This window comes from Dasypus novemcinctus, chromosome 4 (assembly GCF_030445035.2).
Source record: "Dasypus novemcinctus isolate mDasNov1 chromosome 4, mDasNov1.1.hap2, whole genome shotgun sequence".
NCBI classification, from domain to species: domain Eukaryota; kingdom Metazoa; phylum Chordata; class Mammalia; order Cingulata; family Dasypodidae; genus Dasypus; species Dasypus novemcinctus.
In genome coordinates, this window is record NC_080676.1 from 88,107,566 (window position 1) to 88,133,300 (window position 25,735).

Sequence of the window (25,735 nt, forward strand, 5' to 3'; positions counted from 1 at the left end):
ACTCTTTCGGACTGTGCTTTATGTTGTTAGGTATCTTAATGAAATGCCTTAGTAGAATCTTGAATTTTCAGATTGAATCCTATGCATAGTTTCAAGAATTTAATTTTTAATTATGAATTCAATTTCTTTGATAGAGTTTGTCTATTTCTTGAATAAGCTTTGGAAGTTTGAATCTCTTGTGGAATTTGTCCATTTCTTCTAAATTGTCAAATTTGTAGGTATGGCTCTATAGGATTTATTTTCATTCCTGATATCAGTGATTGATATTATGTTTCTTTTTTTCTTGATTGATCTAGCTAAGGTTTTATAAACTTTGTTGATATTTTAAAAGAATAAGATTTTGGTTTTGTTAATTTTCTCTCATTTCTTGGCTTTTTATTTCATTGATTCCTGCTCTTATTTTTATTATTTCTTTTCTTATGCTTACTTTGGGCTTTCCTTTTCTTCTTTGTTCTGGTTTCAATTGCAACCTTAGGTCATTGATTTTTGTCCTTTCTTCTTTTTTATATATATGTATTGAAAGATATAAATTTTCTTGCAAGCACTACTTTAGCTGTACCCATTTTTTCCCCAAATTTTTGGTGATAATATATATACAACATAAAAGTTTCCATTTTAACCACTTTCTAGTATGCAATTCAGTGGTATTAATTACATTAACAATTTTGTGTTAACATCACCACCACCCCATTACCAAAACTTTTTCATCACCCCAAATAGAAACTGCACACATTAAGCATTAACTCTCTATTCCTTCACCCCCAGAACCTCTGGTAACCTATAGTTTACTTTCTGTCTCTATGAATTTGCATATTCTCAGCATTTCATGTAAAGGAAATCATTCATTTGTTGTCCTTTTTTGTCTGATCTAGTTCAGTCAATAGGATGTTGTTAAGGTTTTTTCATGTTGTTCCTTGCATCCTTTTTATGAATAATATTTCATTGTATGTTTATACCAAATTTTGTTTATCCCTTTATCTGTTGATGGACACTTGGGTTGCCTCCACCTTTAGGCTGTTGTAATTAATACCACTATGAATATCAGTGTATAAATATCTGTTCAATTTCCTTCTTTCATTTATTTTGGATATATACCTAGAAATGGAATTGCTGTGTCATATGGTAATTCTATTAATATATTTAACTTTCTAAAGATCCACTGAACTGTTTTCCACAGTGGTTGCACCATTTTACATTCTCACCAGCAATGTACAAGGCTTTTCCTATTTCTTCACATCATTAATAGCCATCTTAGTGTGAAGTGGTATCTTGTGTTTTTTTAATTTACAGTTCCCTAATGGCTAATGATATTGAGCATCTTTTCATATGCTTATTGGCCATTTGTATATATTCTATGGAGAAATGTCTATTCAAGTCATTTGCCCATTTTTAAAAAATATATATTTTAAAAATTTTTAAAAAGATACTTAGATTACATAAATGTTACATAAAAAATACAGGGGATTCCCATATTCCCCACTCCTTATCCCTCACACATTTTCCCACATTAACAATATTCTTCATTAGTGTGGTACATTTGTTGATGTACACACATTTTGGAGCATTACCACTAAGCAAGAATAGTTTACATTGTAGTTTACACTCTCTCCTGCACAATTTTTAAAGTTATGGCAAGATAATTAATAGCTTGTATCTGTTGTTGCAATGTTATTTAGGACAATTCCCAAGTCCCCAAAATGCCCCTATGTTATACCTGTTTTTCCTTCTCCCCTCCAGTGGCCATTGCCTCCACATCAATGATATAAGTTCTTCCATTGCAAGAATCACAATGTCTATAGTAGAATACCAGTAAGTCTGCTCTAGTCCATTGTTCATTCCCCAATCCTAAGGATTCTGGGATGGTGATGCTCATTCCACCTCTAATTAAGAGGGGGTTTAGATCCCGTAGGGCAGATGGATGGGACTATCTTGCTTGCTGTTGCAGACCCTCTCTGTTCTTTGGGATAGTCATTGTGCATCATCATCTCCTTGTTAGTTGTCCTGGGAGATCCTGATGAACTGGAGAGTGGGTGTTGCAACTCTGTTGATATTCAGGGCCTGGCTGGCACATGGATAGCCCAAAGATTTAAGTCTCTTGGACGTATACCTATCAACTCTAGCACTAACTATAAGTTCAAATAGAAAGGACAGAAGAGCCATATGTAGGGAAACCACAACTTAGTTCAACTCTGACACACTGGGGAGCATAAATTCCAAAGGATAGCCCACTGGCAGGGCAAACCCTTGAGCTGTCTGCCCTGCCTCTGTAGTGTCTTGATGTCTCCAGAGAACTCAGGAGCCCCGCTATTTAAGGTAGTGTTTACTTTGGCAGTCAATGATATCCTGCTGAGATGTGCAGAAGCTTAACTTATGGAATGACCTCTCGACTCACTTTGAAGTCTCTTAACCATATAAACTTTTTAATCTTTTAGCCATATAAACTCATGTCTTTACCTTTTCCCCCTTTTGGTCAAGGTCTTTTTCCAGTTGCATTGCTAGTTGGTGGTTGGTAGTAATCCCTCAGTGCTAGGAATGTGCATCTCTGCATTCGCCCACTTTTTAACTGGATATCTTTTTGTTGTTGGGTTGTAGGACTTCTTTATATAGTGTAGATATTAACCTCTTGTCAGATATGTGGTCTCCAAATATTTTCTCCCATCATGTAGGTTATTTTTTCACTTTCTTGATAATGTCCTTTGATGCACTGTTTTTTTTTTTTTTTTTTTAAGGCGGTACTTGGTATTGAACCCAAAACCTTGTACATGGGAAGCAAGCGCTTGACCACTTGAGCTACTTCTGCTTTTCATGATGCACAAAGTTTTTAATTTTGATGAAGTCCAATTTATTTGTTATCTATTTTTTTCTTTCTTGCCTATGAATTTGGTATACAATTTAAGAATCCATTGGCTAATACTAGGTCCTGAAAATATTGCCTTGTATTTTCTTCTAAGAGTTTTACAATAGTAGCTCTTATATTTGGGTCATTGATACATTTTGAGTTAATTTGGGCAAGAATCCTTATGCATTCTTATGCATGTAGATATCCAGTTTTCCTAGAGCCATTTGTTGAAAAGACTATTCTCTCCTCATTAAGTGGACTTGGCACACTTGCCAAAAAAACAGTTTGTTTCTGAACTCTTCTGTTCCATTGGTCTATATGTCTGTCCTTATGCCAGTACCACACTATTTTGATTACTGTAGCTTTTCAATAAGTTTTTAAGTAAAAAAGTATGAGTCTTCCAACTTTGTTCAAAATGTTTTTGTCTATGCAGGGCCCCTTGCCCTTCCATATGAATTTGATGATTGGCTTTTTCCTTTCTGCAGAGTCTGTTAAAGTTTTGATTAGGATTGTTTTGAATCTATAAATCTGTATCAGAAGGATCAGGCTTTCTCTGAAGTCTGTAGTGCTCTGTTTTCTGTCTCCTCCCTTGGTTTCTACTGACTGACTGCATCTGAATTTCCCTGCTTATACTGACATAGTCATATTGGATTAAAGTCCACCTTGATTCAATTTAGCATCATTTAATAGGATCTTTGAAGATCCTATTTACAAATGAGTCTGTACCTACAGGACCAAGGGTTAAGACTTGAAAATATCTTTGTGGGGGCATGATTCATCTACCTTGAGTACTATAGACATTTTAACAATATTAAATCATCACATCAATTAATGTAGGATGTAGTCACATTTAGTTGGGTTGTCTTTAATTTATTTTCAGCAGTTCTATGGATTTTTAATATAGACCTTTTGTCATGTTGAGGAAGCTCCCTTGTACTTTAATTTTTATGAGTGTTTTTATCAAGAGAGGATATTGGATTTTACAAAGTGCCTTTTCTATGACTATTGAGATAATCATGTGTTTTTTTTCCCCCTTCATCCTATTAATGTGTTATATTACATTGATTGATTTTCATATGTTAAACCACCATCACATTCCTGGAATAAATCCCATTTGATCATGGTATATAATCCTTTTAATATATTGTTGGATTTGTTTTGCCAGTATTTCGTCGAGGATATTTACATCTATATTCCTGAGGGATATTATGATATAATTTTCTTTACTTGTGCTATGTTTATGTTGGTTTGATATTAGGGTGATGGTGGCCTCATAGAATGAGTTAGTAAGTGTTCTCCTCAACTCTTTGGAGGAGTTTGAAAAGGATTGGCATTCATTTTTCTTTGAATATTTGGTAAACTTTACCAGTTAAGCCATCTGGTCCTGGACTTTTCTTTGCTGAGAGGTTTTTGATTAGTGATTTAGCCTCTTTACTTTGTATTGGTCTGTTGAAATACTGAATTTCTTCTTGAGTCAGTTTAGGTAATTTGTGTGTTTTTAAGGATTTGTCCATTTCATCTAGTTTACCTAATTTGTTGGCATACAATTGTTCATAATACCTTTTTAGGTCTTTTTTATTTCTATAGGGTCAATAGTATTGTCCTGCTTTTCATTTCTGATTTTGCTATTTGTGTCCTCTCTTTTTTTGTCAGACTAGCTAAATGTTTGTTGACTTTATTGATCTTTTAATCAACTTTTGATTTTTTTCTCTCTCTTGTTTCTCTATTCTATATTTCATTTATCTCCAATCATATCTTTATTATTTCATACCTTTTGCTCATATTGTGCTTCATTTGCTCTTCTTTTTCTAGTTTCTCCAGGTAGTGAGGTTGGGTTAGGATTTGAGATCACTTTTTTTTTTTTTAAAGGTACGCAACCTGTTCTTACAGGAACTGGATAACATGACCTCTTGGAATTCTATACCCCATCTAGCCATCCCGATTGGCAACTAGGACATTACCAGGTGTACCCCCATTCAATCATTTTATTTTAATTTATTGATTTCTTATTTATATTTTATTTGGGGGAAAACCAGAATATTTCCAGCAATAATCAAAAGCAATTGCATGACATAGTGACTCAAACAGGAAGAAAATTAATAATCTCATGTTCTTTTGAGTGTTTAACAAATATAGAGATGTTACATAATGAAAGGACTTTAGGCCAAATTATATCTTTGTGGTATAAGTAAGATATTGTAAAATAAATGCACCATTTAAAAAGAATTTGATCTATTGTCCTACTTTTGGCATTTAATTCTATTCTAAAATGTTTAAGTGACTTTATTTTTCTCTTTCTTTCATTCTTTCACCTTTCTGTCTTTCCACTTTCTATCTCTCCATCTTTCTTTTTATTTCTTTATAATCACTGTATACCTGTCATGCTTTAATGTAAGCATTTCTAGCTATAAATTTCCCCGAGTACTGCCTTTGCTGCATCCCATAAGTTTTAGTATATTGTGTTTTCATTTGCATTTGTCTCAAGATATTTCTTAATTTTCCTTCTGATTTCTTCTTTGAACCCTTAGTTGTTTAATTGTGTACTATTTAATTCTTAATATTTATGAATGTTCTCTTTCTTTCTTTGTTACTGATTTCTAGTTACATATTCAATCCATTGTGGTCAGAGATGATACTTTGTTTTCGGTTTTTAAAATTAGTTGAGACTTGTTTTGTGGCCTAACTTTTGGTCTACCCTGGCGAATAATTCTTGTACACTTCAGAAGAATATATGTTCTGTTGTTGTGGGGTGAAGTGTTCTATTTATGTGTGTCAGGTCTAGTTGGTATATTCTACTGTTCAAGTCTTCTATTTCCTTATTGATCTCTGTTTAGTAATTCTATCCATCATTTAACATGGTATATTGAAGTCCACTAATATTAATGTATAACCTTCTCTTTCTCCCTAAAAATCTGTCAATGTTTGTTTCATATATTTTGGAACTCTGTTTTAAGGTGTATATATGTTTATAATGGTTATATCTTCTTGATGGATTAATCCTTTAATCAACATATAATGTCCTTCTTTGTCCCTTGTAAGAACCTTTTTTTTTTTTTAGAAAAACTTTATTTCAACTTCAGAAAATAAAATAAAAACAACAAACAGAAAGCAGCTCAACAAATTATGGAAATATTACTTTAAAAAATCCTGTCCGGGCACATTTATCTTATTTAATTGTAAAACCAAACTCTGTTGTTTCTTCAGTGTTCCCAAAGATGAATAAATGATGCCATATTAGTTAAATGGCATGACTAAGGTTTCTTTGCTAATGAAGGAAATTTTTAAAAAATGCTTTATCATATTCATATCTCATAAAACGAAATCCCATATTCCTTTTTTACCTTTAGCATTGATATCATATCAGTGAGACTGTACAATATTCATCCTTTTGTGTCTGACTTTCTTTCATTTAAAATAATATCCTCTAGGTTTATCTATGTTGTCATATGCGTCCCAAGTTCATTTCTCCTTGTAAGAACTTTTGACTTAAAGTATTTTGTCTGATATTAGTATAGCTGCCCCAGCTCTCTTTAGGTTAATATTTGCATGGAATACTTTTTTCTATCCTCTCGTTTTCAACCTACTTATATCTTTGAATTTAAGATGAGTCTTTTGTAAGAGGTATATAGTTAGGTTATTTTTCTTTATCTAGTCTGCTTATCTTTGCTTTTTGACTAGAGCATTCAATCTATTTATGTTTAAAGTAACTGCCTCTAGGGACTCCTCTTCCCTTCTTCCTTTCCCGCACACTCCTATACCCTTGGCTAACTCACAGTGTGCTGGAGCCAGCCTTAGAGTAATGCCAAGAATTCAGTGCAGGCTTACGACCAAACCTAGCCCTTCAGTCTCCACCTACTTGCCTGGGCAGAGAAATGGTCTACTGTGGTGTCAAGGGGACCCTCTTTCCCCTCTTTGTCCCTGTAATCTGTTCTACTAGGAGAGACCCCCTTCTCCAGTTTACAGGCACTTTCCACTTGATTTGGGAAACTCCTCCACACTTAATGTTGTCCTGAGGGAGTTGGGGTGGGGTAAGTTCAAACTAAGACCCTTGTCCCATGCCCCACCAAGTGGTGCTGTGACTTGGGAAGTTGTAGTAGCATAGTGTTTAGGGAAGTAGATAGGACCCTGGCTGTCTTCTCTAGGGTATCAACTAACCTAGAGCTATTTAGGTTTGTAACAACTGGAGATTAAAGAGATATGTAGTCATTTCTGTTTCTCTATCCCAGAATGGGCCTTTATTAACACATCCCACAGATCCCCTTGCTCAAAGCTCTCTTCCACTTTCCATCCTTGCCTGACCTTGGGGAGTCCTGTGTGCATTGCTGTAAGTTCTATTGACACTTTGTTGGTGATATGCCCTATATTGGCCAAATTCAAACCTGGAATTTATAGGGCAACCTGGCTATGTTAGGAGCAGTAATCCGCTGTAGGGAGGGTGGGGACAAATATTGGATTTTTTATTCATGTTTTATGTATGTGTATATTTTTGGGCTTTAAAAAATTGCTTTAAAAAATTCTTTTTGGAGGGGTTTATTCTCAACCCATGTTCCATTTCAGTGCTAATAAAGTTCAGGAAGACTTTTAAAAAGTCTCTCTTTTTTTTTGACCTTCAATTCTTCTATTACTGCCTACTCTGCATTTGGTTGCTCTTTAGTAATGAACCATTTAGAATGCCTTCTCATTTCCTTCTGTGTATATATTTAGATATTTTCTTTGTGGTTATCATGGAATTTAAACTATTTGTAGCAGTTTGATATAGTTATGAATTCCAAAAATAGATATTGGATTATGTTTGTAAACTGGTCTGTACCTGGGCATGATTAAACTATGATTAGGGCTTTGATTGGGCCACGTCATTAGGGTGGGGACTCACAGATAAAAGGCATGGCAAAGGACAGAGTGGGGGGGGGGTTTAATGTTAGAGTTTTGATGTTGGACTTTGATGCTGAAGTCTTTACCTGGTGCTCTGGAAAGTAAGCACACAGAGGAAAGAGAAGCAAGCCATGGGAAGAGAGAAAGCCTGAGCCCAGAGAGAAGCAAGATCTGGGAAGAGAGGAACCCAGAAAGCCTGAACTCTCACAGACATTGGCAGGCATCTTGCCCCAACACGTGGAAATAGACTTTGGTGAGGGAAGTAACTTATGCTTTATGGCCTGGTATCTGTGAGCTCCTACCCCAGATAAATACCATTTATAAAAGCCAACAGATTTCTGGTATTTTGCATCAGTACCCCTTTGGCTGATTAATACACTATCCTAAATCTAGAACAGTTTTGTTTGTTTCAATACCAATTTGACTTTAGTAGCACACACAACCTATGCTACTATAACCCTCCTTGCCCCTACCTTTATGCTTTATACATTTCTGTCCAAAATCATAGAAGTATTATTACTTTTTATGCATTTGTGTTTTATATCTATAAGAAGTAGAAATTGGAGTTACAAAGCAAAAATACAATTGTACTGGCATTTGTATTTCCTCATGTAGTTACCTTTACCAGATGTGGCAGTTTGAGATTATTTTTGTGAATCCCCAAAAAGAAAATTTATGTTTGTAAACTGACCTGTTCCTCTGGGTGAAATACCCTTTGTATTAAATTCAACGGTTTTAAGTTTACTTGATAAAATCAGCTTAGGGCCTGTGATTTGAGCACATCAGTGCTGCATAACTCAGGGTTGAGTCCCCACCCTCTTGGTGGGCTGATATAAATGGACACTAACTCAAGAAGACACGGGAAGAGAGAGAGAGAGCTCTATAGATATGGCAGATGAGAGAACTTTGATCCTGTAGCCCTGGGAAGAGAGATGAGCCATTCACCTGATAGTTCTTAGCCGAGCAGCTTGCCATCTTGTTTCAGCACATGGCAATTGACTTTGGTGAGAAAGCTACTTTGAAATGAACTCATTAGGGCCTTGTAACTATAAACTTTTACCCCAAATAAATATCCTGTATAAAACCAACAGATACTTTGCATCATACTTTGTATCAGCTCCCCTTTGGTAATACACCAGAGATCTTTATTTCTTCATATGTGTTTGATCTACCATCTAGTGTCCTTTCCTTTCAACCTAAAAAACCTCCATTAGCATTTATTGTAAGGAAGGTCTAGTGGTGACGAATCTCCTCAGTTTTTGTTCTTCTGGCAATGCCTTAATCTCTCCCTCATTTTTGACAAGCAGAATTCTTGGTTGGCATTTTTTCCCCCAGCATTTTAGATACATCATCCACAGCCTTTTTGTCTCTGTGGTTTCTGATGAAATTTGGCACTTAATCTTACAGAGGCTCCCTTGTACATGACACATTGTATCTCTTTTGCTGCTTTTAGGATTCTCACTTTATCTTTGGCAAGAACAATTTGATTATAACATATCTGGGTTTAAATCTCTGAGGTCATCCTGTTTTGAAGTTTGTTGAGTTTCTTGGTTGTGTATATTAATGTCTTTTCTTAAATTTGGAGTTTTCAGCCATTATTCTTCAGATATTCTTTCTGTCCCTTTCTCTCTTCTCCTTCTAAGACTCCTACAATGTGTGCTTTTGTATTCTTGGTGGTGTCCCACAGTTCTTAGTTGCTGCTCACTTTTCTGCATTTTTAAATTTATTTCTGTTCCTTGTATTATATAATTTCATTTGTCTTATGTTCAAGTTCATTGATTCTTTCTCCAGCTCCAATCCACTCTTGATCCTCTAGGGAATTTTTTATTTCAGTTGTTTTGGTTTCAGTTCCAGTATTTCTGTTCAGTTCCATTTTATGATTTCTACGTCTTTACTGGAATTATTATTTTGTTCATGAACTGTTTTCCTGATTTCCTTTATTTCTTTATTCATGTTTTCCTTTAGCACTTTGAATATATTTATGGCAGTTTTTAAAAAGCCTTTCTCTGATATACCCAAACTCTTAGATTCCTTATTGATGTTTCTGATGTTCTGTTTCTTTGAATGTGCATTGCTTACTATTTCTTTGTATGCCTTGCAACTTTTTTTTCAGTCTGGTCATTTAGTATTTTAAGGTGTTTACTATGGAATTTAGTCATTGAGGTGTCTGTTCTTTAAGCTTGTATTCAGCTAGTGTTATGTCAGCACTTTCCTTAAATGTCAGGAGCCAACCCAGAAGGGAGGATGGGAAGAAGGGAGAGAGAGGGAGGGAGTTTGGCCTGTGCATTCTAATCGTGAGCTTAGCCAGCCTGGTGAATAACCTGTGGTGAAAGTATATGCTGTTCTCCTGTCTTTTCTGAGCATGTGTCTTATCCTGGGCATGTGTACATAGCCTTATGAATTTCCCATTTATATGGACACTCCAAATGCCCTTTTCCCCTCCTAAATTTTATATATACCAGTTTCTTGAGATATGTTGTTTGTCATAAAGTCAGTAATTCTTTTCCCCAGGCAGCTGCAGTTTTATTTCTTCTTACACTGTTTTAGCTGCCCTGAAAGTCACTTCTGCATCCATGGTGCCATCACTCTTGACTAGTGCTTTAAAAGCTTTGCAGAGCTAAGATGACAGAGATTGGTGTCCAGGTTCCCTGCCAGTTCCTACAGCTTGAAGGGGAACTTCTTTTTTCAGAATATTTTCCAAGAAAGGCTATTATTATACTTTCAGGGCCTTCCCAGAAGGGCAGCCATGTGCCACAAATTTTGATAGGTTGTATTTGTTGTTGTTGTTGTTTCTTGTTTTGATATGTTGTATATGAGTTATCATTTAGTTTGAATTTCTTTTGTTGATTTCTTCTTGATCCATACGTTATTTATAAGTGTGTTATTTGATTTTCAAGTATTTGGAGGTTTTTCTAGGTATTTTATTGTTATTGATTTCTTTACATTCTGTCGTGATCATAAAACATACTGTATGATTTCTATCCTTTTAAATTTATTGATTTATGTCTCAGAAAGTGTTCTAGTCTGGCAAATGGTTCATGTGCACTTGAAGGTGTATCTTGCTTTTGTATGTATAGTGGTTTATAAATATCAACTAGGTCAAGCTATTGATAGTATTATTCAGATCATCTATGTTTTAACTTAGTGTTCAACTGGTCCCAGCAATTGGTGAGAGACATGTTAAAAATCTACTACAATTGTGGATGTATCTAGATCTCCTTTTGATTCTGTGTATTTCTGCTTCATGTATTATCATACTGTTATTAGGTGCAAATTCATTTATGGTTTGGTTCATTAATCATTACGAAAATACCTTTTCATCTGTATCTATGGTAATACTCTTTGTCTTGAAGTCTATTTTATCTGTTATTGATGTAGCTAGTCCAGTCTTTTTACTTGCTATTTTCAGGGAATATCTTTTTCATACATTTACTTTCAACGTATCTGCAACTTTATATTTAAAGTGTGTGACCTCTAGATAGCATATATTTGGTTCTTACTTTTATTATCCAGTCTTACAATCTCTGCCTTTCTATTAAATTCATTAATATTTAAGGTGATCATTTATATGTTTGGAGTTTGCTCTAACATTTTGTTATTATTTTCTGTTTGTTTCCCCTCCCACTTCTTATTTTCTGTTTTTTTTTTAGTATTTATTTTTATTCTTTTAGATTATATTTTTAGAATTCCTTTTTAATTTCTGTTGGTTTTGTGTCCACTATTATTTGAATTATTTTTTAGTAGTTGTTCCAGGGATTACAGTGTACACCCTTAAATTTTCACAGTCTAGAGTTATTATTATAGTATTATACCACTTCACAAAAAATATAATAACCTTGCACGTGTAAAGGTTCATTTACTTCTCAACTCCTATGATCCTGTGAATGATCTTTTGTCACTTGTATTACATATCATACATATTGTTTTAGATTTCTAAAAGCTACCAAAAGCAATACACCAGAAAAGGGTTGGATTTTACGATGGGGGTTTATTGGCTTGCAAGCTTACAGCTCTGAGGCTGAGAAAAGTGTCCAAATTAAGGCATTATCAGGTGTTGCTTTATCCCTGAAGACTAGCTGCTGGCGATCCTGGACTCCTGTGTTATATGGAAAGGCACATGGTGGCATCTGCTAGTCTCTGCCTTCTCCACCAGACTCCATTTCCCATAGCTTCTGGCTTTCTCTCAGGCTCTGGGGGTTTCTCTCTTTGCTCCTGTGTCTTTCTGTCTGCCTCTCCATACGCATCCCATTTATAAAGGACTCCAGTAAGAGGATTAAGACCCACCATGGACCATACTCTATTGAAGTAATCTAATTAAAGGCCTTTAACTGAAGTAATCTAATCAAAATTCCCACCTGCGATAGGTTTACACCCACAGGAATGGAATTGGCACTAAGATTATGATTTTCACATAATCACAATTATGACGCCCCCAAGAAATGTTGTCATTTTTTGTTTAAGAGGAAAACTATTCTGCTTATATTACCTCATATCTTTAGCATTTTCTAAGCTTTCATTAATATCTGCAGTCCTGAGTTTTCCTCTAATGTCTCTTTCCTTCTGCATGAAGAATTTACTTTAACATTTCTTGTGTTGTGGGTCTGGTGGTTAAAATTCTCTTAGTTTTATCTGAAAGTATCCTTATTTCACCTTTATTCTTGAAGCATATTTGTATTAGATTTAGAATTCTAGATTAATACATTTCTTTTTCTTTTGAGCACCTCAAAGACGTTGTTCCAGTGTCATCTGGCCTGTATGGCATCTGTGATGGTTAGGCTATTGTGTCAACTCGGCCAGGTAATTGTGCCCAATTGTTTGGTCAAGCAAGCACTGGGCCAACTGTAATATAAGGGCATGTATGGACTTTAGTCACCATTGACTTTACTGCAATGGTAAATCATAGATAGGTGGTTATAATTACATCAATCAGGAAGATTGCCATGAGCAGTGAGTGACACTTAACCCAATCAGTTGAATGCCTTAAAAGGGGAAGTGATTCCAGCATTGAGAGAGAATTTCCCATCTCATCTTTGGACAGCCAGCATCTCCCAGAACTCATCAAGAATCTTCATTAGACTTTCATTGGAGTTCCTGGTTGCAGCCTCCCTGTGGAACCTGGACTTATGCTTCCCCCACGGCTGTGTGGGAGACTCTGATAAATCTCTTACAATCAACAGTTATCCCTTGTTGATTCTGTTTCCCTAGAGAACCCTGACTAATACAGCATTCTTTTGGATCATTGTTCTTTTCTATATAATGTGTATTTTTTCCTCTTTTAATGTTTTCTATTTATATTTGCTTTTCAGAACTTTGATTATGATGTACCCTAGGTACAGTTCTTTTCAAGGTTATTCTGTTTAGTGTTTGGTGTTTGCCAGTCTTCTTATATCTGTAAGTTTATATCTTTAACCAAATTTGGGAAGTTTTCAGCCATTATAGCTTAAATTCTTTTTTTTTTTTTTCTTATTTGCTCTCCTTTTTCTTTCTGGGATTCACATTTCTCATATGTTAGATCTTTTGAAATTGTCCCATAGGTCTTTGAGTGTCTGTTCTTTTTTTTTTTCCTTCCAATCTCTGTTTTCTTTCCTCTTCAGATTTAATGATTCCTGTTCCTTTTACTTCATTTTCACTAACTCTTCTCTCATTTCTATTTTTCCCATTCAATTAATCTTTTTTATTTTTATATTTTTTTAAAGATTTATTTTTTATTTATTTCTCACCCCTCTCCCTCCCTCTCCCCCCCCCCCCCCCCATTGTCTGCTCTATGTGTCCATGTGCTGCATGTTTTTCTGTGACCGCTTCTATCCTTATCAGCAGTACCCGGAATCTGTGTTTTCTTTTTGTTGTGTCATCTTGCTGTGTCAGCTCTCTGTGTGTGTGGCACCATTCTTAGGCAGGCTGCACTTTTTTTCGCACTGGGCGGCTCTCCTTATGGAGCGCATTCTTTGCGCGTGGGGCTCCCCTATGTGGGGAACACCCCTGCGTGTCACGGCACTCCTTGCGTGCATCAGCACTGCACATAAGCCAGCTCCACACAGGTCAAGGAGGCCCAGGGTTTGAATCGCGGACCTCCCGTGTGACAGGCAGATGCCCTATCCATTAGGCCAAGTCCGCTTCCCCAATTAATCTTTTTTAAATCTCAGGTTTTATATTTTTACCTTTGTCTTAAACATAACAGGTCCTTTATAAATGTTGGTAGAATGGAATTGAATTAAAATGATGCTAACAGCATACTAGACTCTCTATTTCATTCATCTTTTACTTTTGTAAGTATGCCGTAATAGGAAATAGCCTGGAAATGAAGTGAAAGTGGAAATATCTTTTAGCTTACCTCAGATGTACTAGGTAGCTCTAATTCTGCTTCCAGTACACTTGCTATTTCTTCCTTGGTCTTTCAAATGTTCACTCAGCCCTGTTATTCACCTGCTTGGCATTTTGTATTTTAACCATAGCCATGTTTGGACTTGATCTGAATGTTGGATTATAACAGGAAAGCTTTCTTTTTTTGAAATTACAAGACTGACCAAATAAAATGATTTTTAAAAGAACTTTTGAGTGGTAAAATTCATTAAATTTAGAGCACAAAAATTGGAAGTATTAGCTACTTTAGAAATAAGGTGTTTTTACTCAAAATTTGTAAATTATTTAAAAATTTTAAAAATAGCTGCTACGAAAGAGGATTATAAAGTTTTAGAAGATACAACTGATGAAACATTTACTGAAGGGGAAGATTTATATTCAGAGGAAGAAGACTCCTATACGGAACATTTAGGAGGAAGTTCAAGTTCAACTCAAGATGATAATTTAGAAAGCATTGGAGGTAAGTATTATTGGTTTTCTATTAGTAATTTTTAGTATTTGAACAGTTATAAATCCATAGATGGAAAAATTTGCAGGATAAATATATATGTGGGGAATGATACAAAGAAAAGTATCCCACATATTCTGATAGGGTGATTTAGCAACTCTGGAGTTGTATAGTTGCTTTTTGAGGATCTTTTTTTGAGGATTTCATACAGAACTCTCCTACTCAGTCTTCTGGGGAGTAGGATGGTCTCAGGAGTTCTCTACCCTAGATTAATGGGTATGATTCTCTCCTGGAATTGCTTAGGAGTTGTTCTTTTGGACTCTTGAAATGAAGACCAAACCTCAGCATTTACCCCTGACACATACAGGCATGTTGGTTCTTCCTCCCATGCTTAATGGTTTGTAGCATAATATGTTTGGGGCATTGATAGTACTTACTAGTAAGTTTGTCAGGATATGTACATTCCTCCCGTCTTTGGAAAATGCAATTTTAGGATTCACCCAATACTCTTCTAGTTAAAATATTTTACTTTTTCAGAATCTCAGTTTATGGAAACACCTGCCCTACCTGTGGAACAGACAGAGGAGGAAGTTAAGAAGAAGATATCGGAAAACTTCTTCTACGATTATAATGAGCTTGCTTCGATGCCTTATGTGACTCCAGATTCCAGCATACCACTGGATATTCTCATGCTTGTGTATCCACTACAGCTACATAAGTATAATTTGGGGATTTTAGCTTCTTAGGTCAGGGATAGGCAAACTACAGGCCATGGGCCAAATCTGGCTTTCTGCTAGTTTTTGTAAATAAAGTTTTATTGGTATACAGCCACATTCATTCATTTACCTTTTGACTATGTTTGCCATCACATTATAAAGGCAGAATTAAGTAGTTACAACTCAGACTAGCCCACAAAACCTTAAATATTTACTACCTGGCCTTTTACAGAAAAAGTTTGCCAACCCCTGTCTTAGGTCATTCTAAGAAGCTTGGTCCTTAGGAAATTTGAGGTAGAAATGCTTGATCTTAATTTAAACTGAGCTTTTTTTTTTTTTTTCTCATGCCAAATAAGCACTAAGAGAGATGATGGTTTTCTGGGGGTCCTTTGCTCAGGTGGGGAAGATAGCAGCCCATGAGACATGGTGTAAAGGGGAACAGAAGGCCCTCTTTTCCCCACTCATCTCCTCAACCAGTCTGGCATCCTTTTGCCAATGCTGTCAAGTTAAAAGCATTGATATTCTTCCTTGAAACACTGATATGGCACTAGTGCTTTCAAATTAATTTATCAGATGAGTTATCAGAGAATAAGACTCAGAAGAAATCGTGTACACAGTAAGTTTTACTTGTAGGCTGGGACTAAGTCTGGAGAATAAAAGTCTGTGAAGAAATTTAAAAGTGGGGAGGATAGACCAGAGGATTCAGTGTTTGCCTTCACTTTCTAATGTTAGGTTTTCAAAACAGGTAGTTAGAAGATGATTTTCATTAAGGTTCTTAGCTGGCAACTTAGAATGCCTATCTCCAGCTAGCTGGTGGCTATCAACATATTGTCTAAATACTGACTTCTTATGGAAATGTGCTTACAGAAACAGAGAGCAGTGTACTTTCTGACTCAGTTTTACTTTCTACATAAAAGTAGAACATGGAAATATAGCTAGCCATAGTATTAACTTGTATTATAACAATCATTGTATTTAGATAGTATATGCATTTGAGCAAATTTTTAGAAACACAAAATATTTAAGTAGAAGTCAGTGCCTTTCTTACTGATTTTTACTGTTAACAGAATTTATTTTAACTCTTATTCACTCCCCGGTGAGAGTAAAACTAACTCACCATGAGTCAGAGTTTCTTAAATATTTAAAATTGTCTCTATACTAGTTTCTTCTAGCCTTGTGTTTTAGAATGGAGTGATGTGGTTGGTTTAGAATGGAGTGATGGGGAGCTTTCCCTAAAATGTACATGCCCTGACACCTTTTTAGACCTACTGTGTTATACCCATGATGAGAGGGGCTTGGGCATATGTACTGTGAAAAGTTTGGCATATAGTTTGAATGTGTTGCCCTCCCCCAAACCCCAAACTGGGGACTCACTGCTCCAAGATCTCTGTAATAGAGAGAAATGCCTAGATTCTAAACATAAGAGTCATCATGGACCTCAACTTTTTATCCGGAGCTGCATGAGTGGCTGTATAAGCTATAGCCTTTCCTTGAACAATTTCAATACCAGGGAACTCAAAAAGTAAATTATCCTCCCTTTTTTTAATTAGAGAAGTTGTAACTTATCTAGGCAATGGTTTCTTAGACTTTACACTTTAAAAGCACAAGCAACAAAACAAGAAAATAAATGGGACTTCACCAAAATGTGAAACTTGGGTCTATCAAAGGACTTCATCATGAAAGTAAAAAGACAGCCTACAGAATAGGAGAAAATATTTGGAAACTACATATCTGATAATCATTTAATATCTAGAATATATAAAGAAATCTCACAACTCAACATCAAAAAGACAAACAATCCAATTAAAAAATGGGGAAAAGACTTAAATAGACATTTCTCCAAAGAAGATATACAAATGCCCAAAAAACACATGAAAAAATACTCAATGCCATTAGCCATTAGGGAAATGAAAATAAAACTACAGTATGATAAAATTTCATACTCACTAACATGTCCTATTTTCACACAGCTTAAATTATTCGAAAGCTCTTCCAAGCCTTAATTCAAAACTGCCTCTCTGGAACCTCCACACATAAGACTTAATTCTTCTCTCTGGAGATGGAACAAATATAATTTCTATTTCTTGTGAGAAGCTCACATATTTCCTAAGTATTCACATACTATGTCACATATTTCCTAAGTATTCTTTTCTCCAGGGTAAACATTCTCAGTTATTTCTGCTGTTTTTAATGTGAGGTTCATCTCAGATAATTTCTCCTTCCATATGACTTTCTTAATATCTTTCTCAAACTTCCATGTCTTTATTCTTTTTTCTGTTTTTGAAGTAGGCCTTTACATGCCCATTGGGTGAGTAGTTTTTAAAATATACAATAGTGGGTCTTTTATTAATTATATTGCTTCTATTTCATTTTTTAAAATTTGCCTCTTCTGAATCAATCTACTTTAGCAAAAAAATGTGCCATTTATAAAGTATCACCTAAACCAGAGCGTAAATTATTAAAAGGCATTAAACAGAAGTTAATACCATGTTTAAACACATTTTTAAAGTAGAAGTTCCAAATGGCCATGAAAGAAAATCATGGATCCCTGATAGGAAGTCAAGAAAGGGCAAACCAGAAGAGAGGATGAAATAAAATAGAAGGGAGTTGAAGGTACACCAAAACACGTTTAATAGCCGCAAAAATCTACTTAGGGACTGCTGCTGCCATTTGGGGTTAAAAGGGAAGGATCAGAAGTTAGTGAAATGTTAATTAACTAATCACGGGTCAATGAATAATAAAACATTTGCTCACTGCCTAATAGGCTCAAGATACTATACTTGGAAAATAAAGGTAAGCAAGAAGTAGTCACTGCCCCTAAGTAGGTTGTGATTTAGAGGGGGAGAGTTTGGGAAATTATAATCTCTCCTGTTCGACATTGGAAAGAGTTTTTGATTAGAGCCTCAGCTTGTAAGAGGAGTTTTTCATCCTGGAAATTAGAGATGATAATATTAGAGAAATGATAATATCTCTGATTCTCAACTTTTACTCCAGCTAGTGAAACAGAACCCACTTCTAGTCTCATAGTTACTTATAGTTACAGATATGTTTTAGACTCTAAAGCATTGTATTCGCACCTGGGAAAAAAGGAAGAAAGGAGAGTAGTAAGTAGGAAATGTGAGAGCAGTACTATGGAAAAAGGGATAAGAGGGTAGGCAAATGTCCTGCTCCCCCTACCAGGTTCTTTATAGACAAGAGGCTGTTTGTATTGTGGTTACTGGGAACCCCCAGATGTTCTCATGAAGTGATCTAGCTTCACCTAGAGCTTTGAAACACTTATTTATTTGCCTCTACATATAAATTTAATTTTAGGTATTTATAGCTCTTGAAGAGATCAAATGCCCTGAAATTAAGAATTGATTAATTAATTATTTTTCTCTCTCAATTTACTAAGTAATGAGATGGGTATAGTTGGTTACAATTTGAATTTACATCGCAATTCAATCACACTAATTTAAATTTTCTCTTCATTTTTACATTCTATGTATTCTTATTAAAAGTTCCACATCATTTCTTTCTCTCTTATATTTTATTTTCTTACAAGTACATGGACTCCTCTAAAATCAGAATTTAAAATAAGGACTCAAGAAATAAAAATATCTCTAAAGTTCTTTCAACTTTTGCATCCAGGAATAAATTTTTGTATAAGAGTCTAGCTACTTAAGATACACTACTTTGTACTGTAACTCTTTTGAAAACTGTAATTTTTTCATAATTGATCTCATTTAATTTTTTATTATACTTATGGGTTATGTTACTATTGAGCTTGAAAGTAGTAACAATTTTTATTTAAAAGATGTTTTATAACTCATATTTTTTAACCTCTATTCTGAATTAATGCAATTTTACTCTACAGCATAAATGGACACACACATGCTCTCTGACCTACCACCCATACACACACTAACAAGCTCAGAAAGAAAATGTTAACCTATTCATTACATACATACTTACATAATATATATTCTGTAGTCAAGTTTCGTATTATGTTTATATGAATTGATTTTCAAATATATTTGTCAATTTATTACATTAATCACTTTATCAATGGTGTGTTAGAATTTCACAAGTAAATTAGAATTTTAAACATCTTGTCTTTTAGCATCAATGAAGAGGCCTATAAAATATATATATTTGGTATGTATTTATGAATAAATACATATATATATATTTATCTGGTTGCATCATCATCTTTTTGGTGCGTCACTTGGCGGGGGCATGCACTTCTCCATGCTGCCAAGTCTGGGATGCATTTTTTCTTTTTCTTTTTTTACCAGGAGGTCCCGGGGATTGGACTTGGGTCTTCCATGTGGTAAATGGGAGCTCAATTGCTTGAGCCACAGCCACTTCCCCTATATAATATTTTTGATATGTTTAGTCAACAAATATTTCTGAGTGTGCTCTATTTTAGGCATTTTGAAAAGATGACAGTGCAGTGAACTTCCTCCCATATAATAGATTGTGATTTAGGAGAGAGGAAAATGAAATTAGTGAGGTGATGACTTTGCTCAGCATAGTGTCCAAACAATTTTTATTGTGGAAAAAATATGCATTCATTGTTTCCCTATGAATATTAAAATATTAATAAATTAAATATTAAATCAGAGCATGAGAATTTTCATGTAATTAAAAAAACAAAACGGTATTGGTAATACTTAGAAAAATTGTGAGTTTTAGAGTAAAATTCAACTACTTCAACCTCAGAATCTTTACCTAAAAGTATGGATTTTAAAAATATATTTATTTCATTACTTTCCCTGTCACTAGGATGGTTGCTTTTTTGCACTTCTTTTCCTTAGCAACTTTACCTCAGACATTCTTTTGGTTATGACTGCAGAAAGCGGGCCAACCTACAACTTCTGGACAACCACACCCTGATATATATAGCTGGGAACCAGTTGGTCTTTCTGGACTTGAAAACCAAGGAACAGATCTACCTGCGAAGTAGCAGTGGTGAAGGAATTGGCGTCATCGGGGTATAACAGCCTTTAGTAACTTAGGGGAAAGAAATCCATCTTTTGATTTTTCACTCTATTGACCAGCCAGCAGCGGCTAAGTGCCATAAGATGTGCAGTAGTCTTTATTCTGAGGGCACTGTCGATGTAACGATGATAACCATTATATTCGCTAACATTATCTCTGTGCAATATTATAATATTATGTGAGTAATATTATCTCATTTTGCAGATAAGGAAATGGGCTCGTAGAAATTAAATGACTTCTCCACGGTCATGTAGATGTTTTCATACTGAATGCTCGGTTACAATTCTGCAAAAATAGTGAGATGACTAACATGCAAATTATAAGTTAAATAATAATTAGAGATAAATGCAAGATAAAGTTAAGTATATAATTGAACACTAGGAGGTGAAGTATAGATTATACATTCAGTGATTTAGAGCAATCAGCAGAAGGACTTGCCTATGACTTGGGGCTTGTCTCTTCTTACCTCCGAATTGTCTGTTCCCATCCGTGGTCATCTTGAATCTTCAGCCTCTACATCCTTAGCCTTTTCATCTCAGCATGGAAACACATAAATCAACTATTTCTCATCTTAAAAGACCTCTGCCTAACCACACATTCTCTTTACTCACTGACTTTTGATCTGCCCTTCAAAACCAAGCTTCTGCTATTTGTTTTCCCCTTAAGCTCACTGAAATTGCCTTTATTAAAGTGACCATTGGTGTTTTAGTTACCAAATCTAAAGAAGGCCTTTCTTACTGTATTTTTTTTTTTTTGCCTCTTTATAATAATTGACACTGCTGTTGAGCCATCCCATTGACTGTTTTCTACTCTGTCCTCCTTAAATGTAGTTGTCCCTAGATCTGCTCTTCTAAGTAACAGACAGGGCCTGCCTGTGGAATCCTGAGGGACCCTCTTGATGTCTTTGGTGTTATGAGATGGGCATCTGTTCAGATTAGGCTGTGGGAGAAAGTGAGGGAAAGGAGGATAAATACACAGGATTTGGTGTCTCATATGAGCAGCAATTCCATGTCAGACACTGAAGGGTTATCTAAGAGGATTATGATCCAAATAGGTCTGTTCTGTTCTTGTCCTTCCTGCCAGGTTTGAGCAGACCAGATAGAAATAGAAGGTGGCAGAGCCCACTTCATAGCACCCTAGCAGAGGAAGAAGGCTTCCAGCTAAAAAGGCTGATGTGATTCCAACAGAGGGTTGAGCCAAGTCAGCAGGGACTGGTGGGAAATATTTTTGATTAGATTAGGTGGGACCTGATGTGGCATTTAGATTGGAAGTGTAGGTAAGTGAGAAGGTTTTGAAGATTCTTGATCTGAGATGTCAATCAGAGATGTGGCAATGAGAATGGAGAGGGTGAGGAGAATCTGAGACCCATACGTAGGACTTGGGGATAGATGGACAAAGGACATAAAATATGGTGGGAGAGACATTTGGAAGATAGTCTCATCTTTGTTTCTTCATTGATGTCTATCTATTACATGTGTACATGATAAAATCTCTTTCCTTAAGGGGTTTGGTATAAGACTAACTAATAAATTCAGCAAGAATTTATTATATGATACCATGTATCCAACACTACATGGGACGTACTGTGGGGGACTTAAGTGAAAAAAAATTTGTTATCTCTGAGAATTCAGAGTTTAAAATCCATCTAAAGAAACAAGATCCATATAAAACAAAAAACAGAACCCTAGACATACACAAGTACCTGATAATGTGGTACAAGCTGTGTGCAAAAATACTCACAGGTCCAAAGTGATGATCCTGTCCTCTGTGGAAGGAAGTCAGTCGGGGAGTATTGGGGAATCGTGAGTCCTGGGGTACACACCACCTACACAGCACTAAGCAAATTCAATTGTTACATACTTAATAAATTTTGTAAATAGAATTTGTTTTAAATAACTTGTTACTATAACAGCCTGTTTTATTGTTGGCTGGCTAGCTATTTACTCTTCTTGCACATTGGCTTACCAGTGAAAGAATAACCGAAACAAACATATAGTTCTATCCAACATATATGGCCATCACTTGAAATACTCATATAAATAGTTTACCCAGGACAGAGTTGTGTATTTTCCTCTACAATTAGTTTGGCAGCATTGTATCTTTCTCACATCTAGGAAATTTATATTAATTTGTGGTAAGTTCATCTACTTTTTAAAATTGGGATATAATCTGCTCTGAAAACCTGAATTTTTCTATACAAATATTTGAATTGACTTGTGTGCCAAGTGAACAATTTGTCTAGCTAAGTGGTCCTCAGGCCAAACTGTGGTCCTCAGTCCAGCAGCATCTGCATCACCTGGGAATTTGTTAGACAGGTAAATGCAAATTCACCTGTCCCAACCCAGACCTACTGAATCAGAAACTCATGCAATTTGTGTTTTAATATGCTCTCTAGATGATTCTGATGCTTAGAGAACCACCTATTCTAGCTCCTAAATACTATAGAACAAGAAATGATTCTCTTAATGAAAATAAAACTTTAAATGAATACTATTTTAGTTTTCCATTTAAATCATATCCATTTTCAAGTATTTATCAAATGCCCACTTCTGAACTTTTTTTGGAATAGACCTTAATAAAAAAAAAAGGGATAAAACAGTGGATGTTAAATACTGCACTTATATGCCTACAATTTAAATGAAAATCTTCCTTTTAATATTTTAGTGAGATTTTATTTTTTCTAGGTTCATCCCCAAAAAACTTACTTCACAGTAGCTGAAAAAGGATATTTTCCAAATATTATCATCTATGAATATCCTTCTCTGAGACCCTACAGAATCCTTCGAGGTAAGTTCAACAGAATCTTTATAATATCCCATGTTCAAGGTTAACAGAATTCCAAAGAAGGTGTAACATTTAACAATATTATATTATTATATTAGAGGTCTCCAGGAAAAGAGAACCAGTAATGCTGTATGTATGTATGCATGTATGTATGCATGCATGTATGTATGTATATATGTATGTATGTATCCTGAGAAAGAGAGAGAGAGAGAGAGATCAAAGCATTGGTTAACATGACTGTGAAAAAAGCAAGTGTGAAATTTATAGAACAGGCCAGAAGGCTGGAAAACTCTTTGAGCAGAAGATGATGCTTCATTCTTGAGGAGGAATTTCTTCTTCCTCAGAGAAACCTCAGTTTTGCTCTTAAGACTTTTAAATGATTGGATGTGTCCCACCCAGATTATCAAAGATAATCTCCTTTACTTAAAAATTATAGACTTTAACTATATCTAAAAAATACCTTCACAGTAACACCTCGATTAGTGTTTAATTAAATAACTGAGTACTATAGCCCAGCCAAATTGACACATAAAACTAACCATCACAATGATCTTATAATTCTGTTCTCTATATAATTTTTTGTAGTCATGTTTTATTTTTGGAAGTTTTAAGTGGCACATTTTAAATTCTAGATTGATTTATTTCATCTATCAATAGACACTATGTGGTATGCTTTTTGCCCTCCCCATGACATTTTATTTAATGGAATATGTTCTCAAAATGTTTTTGTCATGCAAACTGTCTTTAAGATCCTTTTCACTCTCTCCCCTCTTATGATGTAACTTATTCTAAAGCCAAAGGTGATGAATGACTTTGTAATTGTCCCTTTAGGGCATTCTTCCCTCCCACAATACAAATCAGACCTAGGTCTGACGCATATACACTCATTGTCTCTCTCTCTGTTTTAGTTTTTTTTTTTTTGGTAATACACTTTTGAAAAGGAAATAAATGTTACCCCTATTCATTAGACTTCCATTCATCCTTCCAGAAGGGACTGAGGTAGGATATGCTTATGTGGACTTTAACTGCAATGGTACTTTGCTGGCCTCTGTTGGTGGCAGCCCTGATTACACACTGACCATTTGGAATTGGAAAGAAGAGCAGACCATTCTGAGGACCAAAGCTTTTTCCCAGGAAGTTTTTAAGGTTACTTTCAATCCCGAAGATGAAGAGCAACTTACCACATCGGGAACAGGCCACATCAAGTAGGTTGGAAGTAGAAACAGGTGCCAGTAGAAATGGTAATAGTATTGTCTAAGAGGATCGAAGAGCTGGGCATATTTTTTTTTGCCATTGTTGTTCACATTGGGATAATTTTTAAATGTGTAATTTTTCAAACTAGCAACTAGTGCAGCATTTCTAATTAGATATGTGGGATTTTTTTAAATCACTGAAAATAGCATCCATAAAAAGGCTTTTTAATTTAGCCAGCTGTCTCTTATATAGTTTCTTAATGACTAACTTTGGCATATGATGTTTCCAAATTAATATTGAACTTTTATATTCCTTATTAAATTTCTTGTTCAGACCAAAATTATATGATTTTGATGCCTCTGAACTCTATATCTTCATCTATGAAACAAGAATTCTAACAGTATTGCTCCTGAAAAGAGACCCTCATGACTAAATGGTGGAAGAGTCTCCTCTTGATCTCAGATCTTCTGGCTCTAATTTTCAGCTCTTTTCACTATATCATACTCTGTTCTATTTCCAGGATGGAATGATTTTGTCTTCTCTCTGTTCCATCCTGTCTTTCACATTTATTTAACAACCTTCTACCCATTACCCCAGAAATACCCATAAATTGATTCCCAGTGTCTCTTTATGAGAAAGATATTTTCTCATAAAGATATACCAAATTCCTTCTATTGCAATCTATACTTGGCTCTCTTCTTGTTCATTCATTGTAAACACAGAATAATTAAGCATATTTTTAAATGTAATCTTGGAGACATTCTCAAATAATCTTCTATTAGATGTAGGCTAAAAAAATTCAGTTTCTTACACTTTCCCAGTATTTATTAAAATGCATATTTTCTATGCACTATATCTTTAGAAAAAGACAGACACTGAATAATTACTTCCAGGTAAGAGATACTATAAAAGTTAAAACAGAGTATATAGAAGTTTATCAACAGGGGACCTCTAAAATAGCTTTGGAGAAAAATGTAGGCCATTTAGGCTTTTGGCTTTATATTATTGGTTTGTTGATTCTTTCCATTATATATTTTATTTTCAGTTGCATAGGTCAGATTCTATTTTCTACATGGCCTTCATGTTTCTGACTTTTAATTTATTTAAACTATTAATAAGAAAATGTTAGTAATAGCTAAAAGTTATTTATTGCTTTTATGTGCTAGGAACTGTCTAAATGGCTTCCAGTAATTTTATGAAGTAGATGCTACTAATATTCCCATTTTATACATGAGGAAATAAAGGCACATTGTGATCAAGAAAATCACTCAAAGTCACATAGCTGGAGAAATAAAAACATTTTAAAAACATTTGCATCTTCTGAAATAGTGGTGTCCGATAGAATTTTCTGCCAGAATGGAAATGTTCCATGCTATCCAATATGGTGGCCACTAGATACACATGGTTGTTGAGCACTTGAAATTGGCTATTCTGACTAAAAAAACCCAAATTCTAAATTTCTTTAATGTTAAATTTAAATTTAAATAGCCACATGTAACTAGTAGCAACTGCACTGGAGAGCAGAGTTATAAAATATAA

At 35.0% G+C, this 25,735-nt stretch overlaps 1 protein-coding gene across 2 annotated transcripts in view; it reads left to right on the forward strand.

The window, feature by feature from the left end:
• The window catches only part of CFAP44 (cilia and flagella associated protein 44), a 216,979-nt gene that overhangs the window by 10,182 nt on the left and 181,062 nt on the right, over positions 1-25,735 (forward strand). For both annotated transcript variants that reach the window (XM_004475584.4, XM_058295842.2), the window contains exons 3-7: positions 14,376-14,531; positions 15,057-15,216; positions 20,049-20,211; positions 22,903-23,005; positions 23,991-24,207. In XM_004475584.4, coding sequence (XP_004475641.2) covers positions 14,376-14,531; positions 15,057-15,216; positions 20,049-20,211; positions 22,903-23,005; positions 23,991-24,207 — 799 coding nt within the window. The remainder of the gene's footprint in view (positions 1-14,375; positions 14,532-15,056; positions 15,217-20,048; positions 20,212-22,902; positions 23,006-23,990; positions 24,208-25,735) is intronic.